At 44.0% G+C, this 17,417-nt stretch overlaps 1 protein-coding gene across 1 annotated transcript in view; it reads right to left on the minus strand.

Moving 5' to 3' along the window:
- ZC3H6 (zinc finger CCCH-type containing 6) overlaps positions 1-17,417 on the minus strand; it is a 103,659-nt gene that overhangs the window by 47,453 nt on the left and 38,789 nt on the right. The window contains exons 5-8 of the mRNA XM_069726908.1: positions 11,745-11,887; positions 6,296-6,409; positions 5,683-5,794; positions 4,845-4,954 (exon numbers count right to left, since the gene is read on the minus strand). Of these exons, the coding sequence (XP_069583009.1) occupies positions 4,845-4,954; positions 5,683-5,794; positions 6,296-6,409; positions 11,745-11,887 (479 nt within the window). The remainder of the gene's footprint in view (positions 1-4,844; positions 4,955-5,682; positions 5,795-6,295; positions 6,410-11,744; positions 11,888-17,417) is intronic.

The raw sequence follows: 17,417 nt of genomic DNA on the forward strand, positions 1-17,417 counted from the left end.
TAGTAACATAGTTAGTAAGGCCGAAAAAAGACATTTGTCCATCCAGTTCAGCCTATATTCCATCATAATAAATCCCCAGATCTACGTCCTTCTACAGAACCTAATAATTGTATGATACAATATTTTTCTGCTCCAGGAAGACATCCAGGCCTCTCTTGAACCCCTCGACTGAGTTCGCCATCACCACCTCCTCAGGCAAGCAATTCCAGATTCTCACTGCCCTAACAGTAAAGAATCCTCTTCTATGTTGGTGGAAAAACCTTCTCTCCTCCAGACGCAAAGAATGCCCCCTTGTGCCCGTCACCTTCCTGGTGAATGCCTCACTGGACGCCACCCCCTGTGCAGCTAAAGCATCCAGTAATATTGTAGCCATTCGCAAGACCATATGGCTTAAGGCTTGGCAGGCAGACTTGACTCCAAGAAGTCTCTGACCAGTCTGCCCTTCCAGGGATCACCACTGTTTGGACCCAGACTGGACCTGATTATAATGGAGACCACCAGAGGGAAAAGCTTTCTTCTAACTCAGGCCAAACTTCGGCGTCCTCCCGTAAACTAAAATTTTTGCGTTTCTCGTCTTTGGAAGACTCTTGCCGCCAGGAGAGGCCACAGGCACGGCAGCAAAAGAGAAAGCCCTTTTTCAAACAGACTATCTCCTGGAGTCCTCACAATGCACGAGGCAGATCCTCCAGGAGCAGGCCTAGCAGATTCTTCTCCACGACTCGTCTCTGCTGCCCGGAGAATTTCCCGGGGCAATCTTCTGCCCTTCAGGGATGCGTGGCTTGCGTCTGTTTAGGACGCCGGGGTGAGAGAGGTGGTATCTTCAGAATACAAAATAGAATTCATTTTGCACCCCCAAGATAGTTTCTTCAAATCCCTTCCTCCAAGAGACCCCTCCCTGATTATGAGTTTCTTTGCGGCCAATGCTTCTCTTCTCCAAACAGGCGTCATCGTTTCTGTTCCACCTTAGGAGCATGTTACAGGTTTTTATTCAAACCTTTTTGTAGTTCCAAAGGAGGACGGGTCTGTTTTACCCATCCTGGATCTCAAGTTGCTGAACAGGAGAATCCATATACTATAGCTCAGGATGGAGTCCCTTCTTTCATTAATAGCTTCCATGGAGTTGCAAGAGTTCCTATATCCGGTGGATATCTAAGACGCTTATTTCCATGTCCCAATTTTCCCGGGCCATCAGAGATTCCTTCGGTTTGCAGTATGGAAGGAGCAATTCATTTCGTCGCTCTTTCGGTATAGCAACCGCACTCTGGGTCTTTACAAAGATAATGGCAGCGGTGGTGGCGATCTCATGAACTAGAGGTCTAGTAGTCATACCCTACCTGGATGACATACTCGTAAAAGCTTTGTCCTTCCCCTTTAACCAGGAAAGCCTGTCAATCAATCTCGACACCTTGTCTTGGCCGGATTGTCAACGGGTCAAAATCTTGCTTGGTCCCGACCCAGTGTCTCCCCAAGGAAAACAGACTAGCTCTCCAATGGAGGGTGGGGTCGCATTCTTCAGGCCTCACGATCTCCGTCCTTTCAATCGGCCACGGTGGTTCTAGGCAGGATGGTAGAGGCTACGGAGGAGATACCCTTTGCCCAGTTTCACATCAGGCCACTTCAGCAGACCATCCTGTCACAATGAAACAGGTCTATTCTGTCTCAGGATCAGTCTGGACCTTGTCTCAGATCTGGGCGTCCCTAAACTGGTCTCTATGGTGTGCTCACCCCGACGTGCGTTTCGGAAAGTTTCCTTCGTCAGGAAGGAAACTTTACGAAACGCGCGTTGGGGTGCGCACACCATAGAGACCAGGCGGACCCTAAAGATATAGACCACTAATTTTTATTTTGACTTGACTTTGTCACATTGCTCTTTGCTCCTATATGGAGACCACCATTTGTTTTTCTTTCTTAACGTGACACTATTTGCACTTTATTTTTGGCACAATTATAGGAATCCTTTCCCGTTTTTTCTATGTTTTTATATATATATTTTTACCATGAGAACACAATCAAATTTGTTGGTCTAGTAGGAAACACCTTATAAGAGTCCAGAAGGTCATTTTGGTCTAATTATACACATTAAATTCCATTGATCCACTCGTTTGATTGATTTTATTTATGGTATATATCTAAAATGTTCTATGTTGTGTCCATATTTTAATCTTTTATCTCTACTGCTATATGTATGAATAAAGGCATATTTATCAGTATTATCTTGCCTGGTATTTTATGGTCATCTATAGTGTTGGTTCTTTTACTTTAATGAGTGGCTGATGCAGTTCCTCCGTATCGTCCCCCTGTAAATCCCTGGAATGTCAAACTGGTTCTGAAAGTTCTCAGGAGTCTCCCCTTTGAGCCGCTCAGAGAGGTCTTGGTGTCCCTTCTATCTTGGAAGTTGGTTTCTATTTTGGCCATTACTTCCATTAGGCGGGTTTCAGAGCTCTTTTGTGTCACTCATCCTTTCTTATTCTCCACTATGGATAAGGTGGTTTTGCAGCCTGTTCAGTTCTTTCGTTCCAAGACAGGTTCCACTTTTTATCTCAATTAGGACATCGTCGCCCCTCTTTCTGCCCATCTCCAGTTCATCCTCTGGAACGTTCTTTGAACAAGCTGGACCTGGTCAGGGCGATTCATTCTACCTTTCTAGAACTGCCTCCTTCAGGAGGACAGCTTCTCTCTTTGTGATCCTTGAAGATTCTCGAAGGGGTCGTTCGGCATCCAAGGCTACAATTTCTTGCTAGATCTGGACGACCATCTCAGAGGCATACGGCGTTAAGAACAGAGCGCCTCCCCTAGGATCAAAGGCCCACTCTACCTCATAGGCCGTTCACCATTGGGCATCCGCCTTACAGTTTTGCAAAGCGGCGACATGGTCTTCTTTTCACACCTTCGCTAACTTCTACAGGACCCACACCTACGCTTTGACAGATGGCAGCCTAGGTAGGAGAATCCTACAAACTGCAGTGGCTAATTGTCTGACCTGAATGGAGTTTGTGCATTTTCCCTTCCTAGGGACTGCTTTATGATGTCCCATGGTTTCTGGTATCAGCCAATAAAGCAATAGAGAAAACAGGATTTTGGTTTACTCACTAAAATATGTTTCTTGAAGCCTTCATTGGGGGACACCGCACCCTTCTATGTTTGACAGCTGTATTAACGGTTTTCTATTATTACACTTTGTTTTTGTGTATTTCTTTCCTTTTTTATCCTTTACATGTTGCTTCTACTGCTTAATAGATTAACTTAGTGCCAGTTGGTGGAATGCAAACTGCTGGTTAGGAGCTTATTTTTTTGTGCATAGTGCCAGCAGCATACACCCATGGTTTCATGTGTCCCCCAATGAAGGCTCAGAGAAACAGCTGCGATCCTGTGCTGTCCTGTCTGTATAGTATTTTGCTTCCTCCCCTGCTCAGGGGATGTGGTATGATTAGACCATGTTCCAGCACGGTCATACACAGCCAATACACAGTACACAGAGGGGGACATTTATTAGATTATCTCAGCGCAGGAATTTTTTTTTTTTTCTAAAACACATCCAATTGTCGAGCTTATTATTCCAATACCTGTTGATTAAAATTAACTTTTGTTCGTGGGAAAACCCCTTCATGAATGCGACTATACTGAAGATGTTTAACCCCTTAAAGCCCAGCGGTACTTTTGTTTTTGCATTTTCATTTTTTGTTCCCCTTCATCCCAGAGCCATAACTTTTTTTATTTTTTGGTCAAAATGGCCATGTGAGGGCTTGTTTTTTGCAGGACGAGTTGTACTTTTGAACGACACCATTCGTTTTAACATATTTTGACATGGAAAACGGGAAAAAAATTCCAAGTGCTGTGAAATTTCAAGTGCAATCACACAGTTGTTTTTTTACCATGTTCACTAAATGCTAAAACTGACCTGCCATTATGTTTCTCCAGGTCATTACGAGTTCATAGACACCAAACATGTATATTGTTTTATTTAAGTGGTGAAAAAAAATTACGCTTGTTTAAAAAAAAAAAAAAAAAAGCGCCATTTTCCGATACCTGTAGCGTCTCCATTTTTTATGATCTTGGATTGGGTGAGGGCTTATTTTTTGCATGCCGAGCTGATGTTTTTTATTGATATGATTTTGGTGGAGATATAGTCTTTTGATCACCCGTTATTGCATTTTAATGCAATGTTGCGGCGACCAAAAAAAAGTAATTCTAGCATTTTGACTTTTTTACTCGTTATGCTGTTTAATGATCGGGTTAATTATTTTTTTATATTGACAGATTCGGGCGATTCTGAACGCAGCGATACCAAATATATGCATTTTTTTATATTTTTTATGGTTTTATTTTGAATGGGGTGAAAAAGGGTGATTTGAGCTTTTATTTTTTTAATATTTACTTTTTTTTTTTACTTTTTGCATGCTTCAATAGTCTGCATAGGAGACTAGAAGCTGCAGTACTTAGATTGCCTCTGCTACATAAAGGCGATGATCAGATTGCCTGTATGTAGCAAAAATGCTCACTTGCTATGAGCATTAACCACCAACCCACCACGTGGGCTGTGTTATATACTACGTGGCTGCTATATACTACATGGCTCCTACATACTACGTGGCTGTCTGTGTTACGTGGACTGTGCTATATACTATATGGCTGCTAAATACATACATATTCTAGAATACCCGATGCGTTAGAATCAAGCCACCATCTAGTTATCTCTAAATTACCACCATGTCTGCATGTAAACTATATTACTGCTTAGCGTCCCTACTCATTGGCGTATAAACTAATCACAGCCACAATGGCACGTCAGGACTATGGAGAGGTTTGGAGGCTTCTTTCATAGATGGCCTCAGGCAGACACTCACCTTGTGCAGTAACTCCCGGCTTTCGTCGGTAAGAGGGTCGTGAGAGAATTTGCAGTAATCTCTTTGGTAGCATTTTGACCCCGTATGGTGAAATTTACAAGGAAATTCACGTATGGCACGAAATGTTAAGGGCAAATGAACATTGAGGTCTTGACTTGGATAAATCTATCTAACGAGAAGACAAGTTGTCTATCAATTACTTCTCATGTCTTAATTGTGGAATAAAAGGTAAAAACAACAGGTTACAAGGAACCTGACATTGGATTCTTGCTGTACGGACCCTAGGCACCGTAAGTCAGGTGCTGGTAATGTTTTTGCATCACTCACATGTCTTAGATCCTGGCAGCTCCTCACTGCCCCGATCCCATTGCATGCTGCATATGACATCAAGTTAAAGGACACAACAAAAACAATTTGCAGCATTTTCTCCACCAAAAAGAAAAAAAAGATGTAAAAAAGCACATGAAAAAAATAAAACAAAAAGAAACTGGACCTTTTCAGCACTTGGTGGAATTTCTTAAAGAATCTTTTACCTGAACCATCGGTAACAAGCCTTCCAACAAATATGATGATAATTACCTGAGGAACAATCATAACAGATGATTAACTCCTTTACGTTGGCATGAAATTCAGCATTACTGGCAGCACATCGCCCGGTGTCAGCAGGATATGTGCCGCCGACAGCCTGCTGCTGTACAGGGACAGAATGATCATATTAGCCACCATTGCTGGCCGTCCTGTGTAGACAGGACGGTAAATGACAGAATTACTAAATATATCTGAATGCAGCTCGTTACTGGCCTGAGATAGTCTCGTTGTAAAGAGGTATAAAGGATATCGTGCATGTAAATGCAGTTCTCTCCGCGGGTGCAATATCCTTGTATGTAAAACTTGCAGATTTCCTTCTTCTTTTCTATTTCAGCATCGTGATCAAACTTGCACTGATCTCCCTGAAATAAGACAACAGCGCCGTCAATTTCCATTAATCGGGGTCATCTATAGACTTTGAAATGGGGAAATTAAGAAATATTGATCATATACGGGGATAAAAGTTGCATCTATTTCTCTCACACACCCCCCCCAATTAGTCCATCATTAATTTCCTACACCAATATTTACTTTCTCCCCCTCTCTGTGCCAGAGATGTCTTTGCAGGGAAAAAGCTGATCATGTGAGCCAGCCCACATCATACACATCACCGACAATCTCTTTAGTAATAACTAGTCCCGCTACTTTTCCCTACAGTTGAGCAGTATCTCAGTAGCCTTGGGTCATCAAATCAGAACCCTGCGAACCTCCTCCTGCCTACCGACATCCTGATTAATAAGCTTGGAATCAGGAGGTTTTCGTGGCACTAGTCTGACAACCAAGGACTACTGATGCAGCCACAGGGCCTTGTCTATGTTTTTTTTTTTGCTCATCCTTAGTTCTCTGCCATTTTTTTTTCTTACCTTGATACAACGCGCCTCTAGGAAATACTTGCAGATCTGTTTGCCCTTGCGTTCCACCGTATGCTGGTTAATGAACTCCTGACTCATGTTCACCCATTTCTTTGGTTTATTGTCCTGTTGGTAATATAAGTGAATATCGTTAGAGCCGCAATATTGGAAAATTCCCACAGGATGTGCCAAGGATGAGAAACAGAAAAAAAAACACCTGAACATGTTAAAGTTAATCTGCCACCCCCTGGGACATATATATAACCTACTAAAATGGTGGCCCGATTCTAACGCATCGGGTATTCTAGAATATGCATGTCCACGTAGTATATTGCACAGTCCACGTAGTATATTGCCCAGTCATGTAGTATATTGCCCAGTCATGTAGTATATTGCCCAGTCATGTAGTCTATTGCCCAGTCACGTAGTATATTGCCCAGTCATGTAGTATATCGCCCAGCTACGGCCACGTAGTATATTGCCCAGCCACGTAGTATATTGCCCAGCCACGTAGTATTTTGCCCAGCCACGTAGTATTTTGCCCAGCCACGTACTATTTTGCCCAGCCACGTACTATTTTGCCCAGCCACGTACTATTTTGCCCAGCCACGTAGTATTTTGCCCAGTCACGTAGTATATTGCGCAGTTACGTAGTATATTGCCCAGCCACGTAGTATTTTGCCCAGCCACGTAGTATTTTGCCCAGCCACGTAGTATTTTGCCCAGCCACGTAGTATATTGCCCAGTCACATAGTATATTGCGCAGTTATGTAGTATATTGCCCAGCCACGTAGTATATTGCCCAGTTATGTAGTATATTGCCCAGCCACGTAGTATATTGCCCAGCCACATAGTATATTGCCCAGTCACACAGTATATTGCCCAGTCACATAGTATATTGCCCAGTCACATAGTATATTGCCCAGTCACATAGTATATTGCCCAGTCACATAGTATATTGCCCAGTCACATAGTATATTGCCCAGTCACATAGTATATTGCCCAGTCACATAGTATATTGCGCAGTTATGTAGTATATTGCCCAGCCACGTAGTATATTGCCCAGCCACGTAGTATTTTGCCCAGCCACGTATTTTGCCCAGCCACGTAGTATTTTGCCCAGCCACGTAGTATATTGCCCAGTCACATAGTATATTGCCCAGTCACATAGTATATTGCGCAGTTATGTAGTATATTGCCCAGCCATGTAGTATATTGCCCAGCCACGTAGTATTTTGCGCAGTTATGTAGTATATTGCCCAGCTACGTAGTATATTGCCCAGCCACGTAGTATATTGCCCAGTCACGTAGTATATTGCCCAGTCACGTAGTATATTGCCCAGTCACTTAGTATATTGCGCAGTTATGTAGTATATTGCCCAGCCACGTAGTATTTTGCCCAGCCACGTAGTATTTAGCCCAGCCACGTAGTATTTTGCCCAGCCACGTAGTATTTTGCGCAGTTATGTAGTATATTGCCCAGCCACGTAGTATTTTGCCCAGCCACGTAGTATATTGCCCAGTCACGTAGTATATTGCGCAGTTATGTAGTATATTGCCCAGCCACGTAGTATATTGCCCAGCCACGTAGTATATTGCCCAGCCACGTAGTATTTTGCCCAGCCACGTAGTATTTTGCCCAGCCACGTAGTATTTTGCCCAGCCACGTAGTATTTTGCCCAGCCACATAGTATTTTGCCCAGCCACGTAGTATATTGCCCAGCCACGTAGTATATTGCCCAGCCACGTAGTATTTTGCCCAGCCACGTAGTATTTTGCCCAGCCACGCAGTATAGTGCCCAGCCACGTAGTATATTGCCCAGCCACGTAGTATATTGCCCAGCCACGTAGTATATTGCCCAGCCACGTAGTATATTGCCCAGCCACGTAGTATATTGCCCAGCCACGTAGTATATTGGCCAGTCACGTAGTATATTGGCCAGACACGTATGTAACAGATTAAAAAAGACTTAAAATAAAAAATAAACATATACTCACCTTCCGAGGGGCCCTTGTAGTCCTGCGGTGCACGCGGCAGCTTCCGGTCCCAGGGTTGGTATGAGCGCAGGACCTGTGATGATGTCGCGGTCACATGACCGTGACGTCATGGAAGGGCCTTCTCTCATAGCATCCTTGGCACTGGAGCCGACACCGCGCACGTCGGAGGGTGAGAATAAAATTTTTTATTATTATTATTTGTAACATTAGATCTTTTTACTATTGATGCTGCATAGGCATATTGCCACGTAGTATATTGCCCAGTCACGTAGTATATTGCCAGTCACATAGTATATTGCCGAGCCACGTAGTATATTGCCCAGTCACATAGTATATTGCTCAGTCACATAGTATATTGCCCAGCCACGTAGTATATTGCCCAGCCACGTAGTATATTGCCCAGCCACGTAGTATATTGCCCAGCCACGTAGTATACTGCCCAGCCACGTAGTATATTGCCCAGCCACATAGTATATTGCCAGTCACATAGTATATTGCCCAGTCACATAGTATATTGCTCAGTCACATAGTATATTGCTCAGTCACGTAGTATATTGCCCAGTCACGTAGTATATTGCCCAGCCACGTAGTATATTGCCCAGCCACGTAGTATATTGTCCAGCCACGTAGTATATTGCCCAGCCACATAGTATATTGCCCAGCCACATAGTATATTGCCCAGTCACATAGTATATTGCTCAGTCACGTAGTATATTGCCCAGTCACGTAGTATATTGCCCAGTCACGTAGTATATTGCCCAGTCACGTAGTATATTGCCCAGTCACGTAGTATATTGCCCAGTCACGTAGTATATTGCCCAGCTACGGACACGTAGTATATTGCCCAGCCACGTAGTATTTTGCCCAGCCACGTAGTATTTTGCCCAGTCACGTAGTATATTGCCCAGCCACGTAGCATATTGTCCAGTAACGACCACGTAGTATATTGCCCAGCCACGTAGTATTTTGCCCAGCCAAGTAGTATAGTGCCCAGGCACATAGTATATTGCCCAGCCACGTAGTATATTGCCCAGTCACGTAGTATATTGCCCAGACACGTAGTATATTGCCCAGACACGTATGTAACAGATTAAAAAAGACTTAAAATAAAAAATAAACATATACTCACCTTCCGAGGGGCCCTTGTAGTCCTGCGGTGCACGCGGCAGCTTCCGGTCCCAGGGTTGGAATGAGCGCAGGACCTGTGATGATGTCGCGGTCACATGACCGTGACGTCATGGAAGGTCCTTCTCTCATAGCATCCTTGGCACTGGAGCCTGTCGCTTGCACTGCCGAGGACACCGCGCACGTCGGAGGGTGAGAATAACGTTTTTTATTATTATTATTTGTAACATTAGATCTTTTTACTATTGATGCTGCATAGGCATCATCAATAGTAAAAAGCTGGTCACACAGGGTTAATAGCTGCGTTAATGGAGTGCGTTACACCGTGGAATAACGCGGTCCATTAATGCTGCCATTAACCCTGTGTGAGGGCTGACTGGAGGGGAGTATGGAGCAGGCACTGACTGCGGGGAGGAAGGAGCGGCCATTTTGCCGCCGGACTGTGCCCGTCGCTGATTGGTCATGGCAATGGTCGTGGGCGTTTTGCCACGACCCATCAGTGACTTGGATTTCCATGACAGACAGAGGCCGCGACCAATGAATATCCGTGACAGAAAGACAGAGACGGAAGTACCCTTTAGACAATTATATAGTAGATTACTGCGGGCGTACGGGTAATAGAATGGTTACAATATTCTTACCTATTTTCCTCATAGCTGCGGTGTAGTTGTGGAGAGTTTTAATCTTTTATGTTAATGATTTCTTCCAGGATTCAGGGCATGCGGTAGCTGGAAAAAATCTCCTGTCTTCATTATCATATCACCCCCTCTCATACACAGCACACTGCCCTGTGGTGTGCATTTGTGGCGCCGTGATCCCGCACCTGCACTCACGCTATTATTCCAACCTTATCCGCGTTTCTATGGGCATTGCGAGTCACTGCTATTGCGCAGAGGCAGGATGAAGACACTGATATTAGAACGGTAGATAAGGAATGGCTAATAGCACGAGTGAAGGGCGCTCGAGGCAGAGTGACGCTGATGGGAGGGGGGTGGTATATTAATGAAAACAGGAGGCAGAGATTTCTTCCAGGCACCACACACACATGGAGCCTGGAAGAAATTATTATCATAAAACATTAAGGCTATGTTCACACATAGCGTCGGGTCCCTGCGGGTTCTCCCGCAGCGGATTTGATAAATCTGCAGGGCAAACCCGCTGCGGTTATCCCTGCAGATTTATCACGTTTTGTCCCGCGGGTTCCGCTGTGGGATTTTACTCCTACTATTGATGCTGCATATGCAGCAATATGGAGCATCAATAGTAATGTTAAAAATAATAAAATGATGATATACTCACCCTCTGACGTCCCGATCTCCTGGGCGCTGCAGGCGGCGGTCCGGTTCCAAAGATGCTGTGCGAGAAGGACCTTGGTGACGTCACGGTCATGTGACCGCGACGTCACCGCAGGTCCTGGTCGCATAGCAAACCTGAGACCGGACGGCCGCGTGCAGCGCTGAGACTTCCGAGGGTGAGTATAGCTTATTTTTTATTTTAATTCTTTTTTTTTTACCCACAAGTATGGTTCCCGGGGCCTGGAGGAGAGTCTCCTCTCCTCCACCCCGGGTACCACCTGCACATTATCTGCTTACTTCCCGCATGGTGGGCACAGCCCCATGCGGGAAGTAAGCGGATCAATGCATTCCTATGGGTGCAGAATCGCTGCGATTCTGCACAAAGAAGTGACATGCTGCGGGTTGTAAACCGCTGCGTTCCCGCGCGGTTTTTCCCGCAGCATGTGCACAGCGGTTTGCGGTTTCCATAGGGTTTACAGGTTACTGTAAACGCTATGGAAACTGCTGCGGACCCGCAGCTACAAAATCGCCGCGGTTCCGCGCTAAAAACCGCAAAGTGTGAACATGGCCTAAAGCGCTATTTCTCCAAAACTACTCCGCAGCTGTGAGTCATACAGGCAAGACTACTTTAACCATTGGGTTACCTGTAAGCCCACAGTAATAGGTTATATACGTCCCAGGTGTTGACAGATCCACTTTAATTTGATAGTGTAATTCTTGATGTCAGCCTCCTGATGGCAGCAGCATACACCCATGGTTCCTGTGTCCCTCAAAGACAGTTATGAGGAAGGGATTTTACGGTATGTAACAAAAACCCTCTTCACCACTTCAGCCCCATTTTTTATACTAGTGGGTATGGTAAAGAAATTAAGGTAATTTAAAGCTACAACTTGTTCAGTAAAAAACAAGCCCTCCTTTTAATAAAAAAAATAAAGTTATGGCTATTGGAAAAAAAGAAGGGGGGAAAACGGAAAAAAAGGCTCACCGGGAAGGGGATAAAGTAGTAAAATGTACATGTCATCAGCGTTATTTGTGCTCCTCACCTCTTGGAAGCCATCTTGGCAATATGGGTTCAGACCTTTATGTGAACCTCGTCCCCTGCCTCGATCTTTATACATCGCTTTCTTGTGAGGTCCAGGGCTGGGGCCAAGGCCTCGTGCGTAATAATACCCTTTCTGCTCTGCTCCTGGAAAATATCAGTTAATAAAGGGTTGGGGTTTTTTTGCTACATAAGTACATGTATTTGGGGTTAAATTCATTTTTACAATTAGGTTTCATTACAGTTTGGCAGTTTGCCTTCTATAGCCTGTGTATTTCTGGCTGATAAATGAGTTAACTGAGATTCTGTCAGTGAAGCCAACTGGTGGGAGGTTTGTTGCTCCTCTCAGCTGATTTAAGAGCCCAGACCACAGTCAAAATCGAACAGGTAAGGAACCAAAGCCTGGAAATGCAAAACAGTGTAAAAGGTTAAATAAAGCCCAATTGCCAAAAAATATTTTTATTTAGCCATAAATGCATTAAGAAAAAAAGAAAAAAATACATTGAGTTTGTTTTTTTGTGACATTGTCCTTCATGATAGTTGTAAAATTTGTTCCATATGACTTATCTGTTTATTTGTTAAAATATCATACTTTGTTCAAAAATTTTGAAGAAAAAATTGCAATTTTCAAACTGTCAATCTTTATATCCTTACATCAGTTAGTCATGCTGTATAAAACACAAATAACATTTCCACATGTCTACTTTACATTTGCATCATTTTATTTTGTTGGATCAGCAGCAGTTTTCCATGTGGTGTACAGTACCATGTAAACCTATGAAAAACCAAATCCGCTGCGCACATGCTGCGGAGAATACCGTGCGGAAACGCAGTGTTGTATTTTCCGCAGCATGTCAATTCTTTGTGCGGATCTGCAGCGTTTCTGCATCCATTGACTTCCATTGTGCCAGGCCAATCCACAGCAAAATCACAGGTTTAAAAAAGATCTGTGGTTTTGCTGCGGAGTTGGGCGCAAGAAACACTGCAGATCGGGACAGGGAGGTGTGTGTGGGTGGAGACTCTGTGTGGGCGGAGACTGTGTTCAGTAAAGAAATGTATTTATTGGAACAAATTTTTTTTTTTTACACATGTAAATATTTTTTTTTTACATTGTCCCAGGGTGGGACATCATGTTATAGTGTCATATCGCTGATCTGACACTTTGCAGAGCACTGTGTCAGATCAGAGATCTGACAGGCTGTGCTGCAGGCTTGCCGGAGCCTGCTCTGAGCATGCACTTGCAAGCCTCCTCCCTGCAGGACCCGGAACGCCCCCTGCGGCCATCTTGGATCCGGGGCCTGCAGAGAGGATGACGGAGGAGACGCTCGGAACAATTCGATCACATCGCGTTGTTCCAAGGGTCTCAGGGAAGCTCGCAGGGAGCTCCCCCCTCCCTGTGCGATGCTTCCCTATGCTGCCGGAACGCTGCGAGCGCAGTGTTCCAAGGGGGTTAATGTGACGGGAGCGGTCCGTGACCGCTCCTGGCACATAGTGCCGGATGTCAGCTGTGATAAGCAGCTCTCCCCACGTGAGCGCAGCTGATCGGCGATGACGTACTATCCCGTCGGTGGTCACAAGGGCCCACCCCACCTCAACGGGATAGTACGTCTGATGTCAGAAAGGGGTTAAACACTTAGGATGCCTTTGCAGGTGTTTTTTGTTAATTATTCTAAGTTACTGACATAAAGACTTTTTGGTTTCATTGGCTGTAAGCCATAATCACCAACATTAACATAAATAAATACTTGAAATAGATCACTCTGTTTGCAATGACCATTTAATATATGAGTTTCATTTTTGGTATTGAAGAACTGAAATAAATTAACTTTTTGATGATATTCTAATTTTGTGGGAAGCACCTGTACATCCAACATGGCCCCAATATGAGTACTGGACACACGGCTGTGCCTATAATAGATGGCACACCATTTGGTCTTTAGGGTAAAATTGAAGGAATTCCAGGACCCCTCAAAGCTTACAGAGACGCTGAGCGCCCGAACAAGAAAATCCTTCCCGGAATTATTACTAACATTTACTGATTATAAAACTTGATCTTGCTAACAAAACAGTTGTCCCGCAATTGCATATATTGTAGCAGGAAGAATAAACTGTACTGGAATGAAGGGCAAAATGTGAAGGAAAATGCAGCCAACTATGTGGCAAACACAAATATGAAAGAACATCAGCAGGGCTACAATGACGGAAACTTTCAAAAGAGACTGGTCGTACAACGTCCGTTTAGCTCCATCAATCCCTATATGAGGGACGCATGTGCCAATAGATATGGTACCCCATAGCAAGCACCAAGGTAGGAGCCGCTATATACACAAAACAACCAATCCCCTACAGAATCTGTGAAGTACTGTCTAGTACAGGAGGTCCGGGAAGAACCATGCAGTAAAGCCCATAGTGTAAAAACATGGAGCAGCCTCATTATTAGAGATCTTCAAATAAAATGATCATGCCCACATCACCAATATAAATAATATACAACTAATATAAATGGAAACAAAAGTTTTGGGTTGCAAGACATAGTCGTATAAACAGTCAAACCGTCACGGGTTTACCACAACACAGAGGAGCCAGAAGACCACAGCATCTAATTTCTCCTACTCCTGCACTGTTTAGAAGCCCTTCATATTAAATGGTGCAGGTTTCTTTCAGCAGTGCAGGGGTTAATCTGCTCAGTTGAGAGCTCCTGGAAGCTTTCCTGCACAGCTGTGCACTGTTAGCCACTTCCACCTCCTATATTATCTGAGCCCTGGCTAACATTGTCAGAGAAAGCTTTTGCTGAATGGTTGGAGGTTGTTGGTTATTATTGGAGAATGCGTTTGGTGGATTTATCTGTAGCTGTTGCTAAGTTTTGAGAATGTGATATTCCCCTTCACCTACTTTGGTTTAGCCCCATCCTCCAATCTCTGATGCATTCCTCTGTTGTATGTGTGAGTATATTTATATGTTTGGTATTTTTCGTTATTCCTATTCGCATTACCTTGTTAGTCTGGTTGTTGTACTACACTACTCCTCTCCTCTTCCCTGGGTGGAGGAAGGGTACAGACTGAGGGCGGATTTAGGAGCCATGACAAGGTAAGTGGCCCCGGCATCTTCACCATCAGAAGTAATCCAGGGCACAGGGTGAGCTAGGGCACCCCTAGCATTAGGGACAGGGAAGGAGATCTTTGTACAGGTATACATGACAACAGAGTAGTGACACAAACTAACATGAATGATCAAAAATGTTTAATTGAGTGATCAAGTTCTGGAATTGTAAGATGACCTGACTTCTCAAGAACATTTGTGGGGTCCACATTCTTTAGTATATAGACGTGGGGGGTGTCCACATTCTGGAGTATACAGACGTTGGCATTTGGATGAGAATTTGTCTGAACAATATTTTGGTATGTGATAATCAAGTCCTGCAATGAATTGTGAAATGTGGTTAAATGTGTTTTACTGATAAAAATACTCTTTTCATTACATGTCCAAGAAAAAAATCCTCTCTACTGGGGTCCAATAAGCAGAAAATATAAAATATTTGAAAAAAATAAAAAATTACCACACAATTTGATGTTATTCACGTCAATAATGGGAAGCTGTCTGGTGGATTTCAAAACAGAGGGTGACACAGAGGCCTGGTTGTGATGGGCACATGGGGCAATAGTACCGGTGTAACAGGCCAGATAACCCCCCCCCCGCCCACAATATACCCGGGGTTAAAGTGGCCTAGGCCAGATTATAACCTGGGTATATTCTGGCCTAGCCCAAACTATACCCCGGGGTACAAATTGGACTAGTTCAGATTATACCCCTCCAGTTCAGAATATACCCCAGCTGCTGTAGATCAGATTTTTCAGCCTTTTGAGAACCATTGAGTGATATAATCAATAACGGAGCCCCAGGCAGCGCACAAGGCCCCAGGCAGCACACAGGGGCCCCAGGAAGAGCACAGGGGCCCCAGGAAGAGCACAGGGGCCCCAGGAAGAGCACAGGGGCCCCAGGAAGAGCACAGGGGCCCCAGGCAGCACAGAGGGTTTTCATAAGCATGAAAAATCTGATCTACAGCAGCAGGGGTATATTCTGGCCTGGAGGAGTATAATCTGGCCTAGGTAGAATATACCCATGGTCTATACTCCTCTAGGGCAGAATATTAGTGTGTTTTTGCGGCTGTAGTGCTACAGTATACTCTATATAGATGCACATACACAAACCAAATACCATTTCATGTGGCTTTTGTCAGATTTTCATGCAGTCTGCAGCAGATTTCCACGTGACACGGAGAAATATGCTGTGCTTCTGCACAAAAAAAAATCCACATTGCTGGGATGCGGATTTTGATGCAGATTGACTGCTGATTTTTTCCCTGATGAAAATCAGCAGCAAATCTAGTGCAAGGGAACGGGTGGACTAGACTTATAGCATGTGTTGGAGGCATTACATTGAACTGACAGTAGATGGTGCAGTTCCATCAGTGCATAGTTAATGTTATGTGTTGTGACTTGTTATGTATGTTTCTCCCTGCTCTCTATGATATGCACCATAAGTTCTCCAGTGTGAATGCCTATTCTATCCTGATAAGGTATATAAAGTGAACTTGGAAAACCTCCAACAAAAAAAAAAGTTTTCCAATTCTGACAACAATGGAAGACCAACTATATGATCAGCTTTTGAGATTCTACACTGCAACAGAACAAAGGTACCCCCAGTGGATCTACGATCTACCTCCAGAGAAACGTTCAAATGCCAAGTCCAATTTAGACAAACATTTAAGCCATATCGAGCAGAGAAAGGGATAAATTACTATGGAAAAAAGGAAGTTCTCACTAAAAGCCGACTGCCAAATATCCTGAAGGCCTGTCACAACAACCCAACTTCTGGTGGCCATTTCGGCAGAGATACGTAAAACATTTGCCAAAATTTCTGACCGTTATTACTGGAAGGGAATGAAGAATGATGTTTACCAACATATCAAAGCCTGTCAAAAATGTTTTGTCACATGTCCCAAAATCAGCAAAGAAGCTCCACCACTCAACAGTATACCAGTGCCTGGAAAAGTATGGAGCTTAGTTGGGATTGATATGATCGGTCCTCTTCAGGAAACCTCAAACGGCAACAAATATATAGTTGCTGTCACTGATCATTTCTCGAAGTGGAGTGAAGCAACAGCTGTTCCAGACAAGAGTGCCATGTCAGTAGCAACATTTGTGTACAACATTATTTGCCGCTTAGGCTGTATGGACACTCTGATTAGCAACCAGGGAAGAGAGTTTGTGAACTCGATCATCGACAACCTGATGGATTATTTTAAAACAGATCATCGCATTTCATCTGCCTACCACCCACAAACAAATGGCCAGTGGGAACGTGACAATCGAACACTCAAATAATCTCTTTGCAAGCTTGTCAATGACCAAGGAACCAACTGGGACCAGTTCATCCCTGGTGTTTTGTTTGCCTATCACACATCTGTGCATGCCTCAACCAAGTGCACTCCATTTGAGGTCATGTATGGACGAAAGGCTAAGCTTCCTATTGACCTCAATCCATCAGCAAATGACACTGTGGATGTCATGTCTCTTTCAGATGATGCCAACCCTGATGTGCTAAATACACTCACAACCATTCATAACAGGATCCTCTCAACTGTAAGTACCAACATCCATTCTGCTCAGGAACACCA

Source organism: Ranitomeya imitator, chromosome 1 (genome assembly GCF_032444005.1).
Source record: "Ranitomeya imitator isolate aRanImi1 chromosome 1, aRanImi1.pri, whole genome shotgun sequence".
Taxonomy (NCBI): domain Eukaryota; kingdom Metazoa; phylum Chordata; class Amphibia; order Anura; family Dendrobatidae; genus Ranitomeya; species Ranitomeya imitator.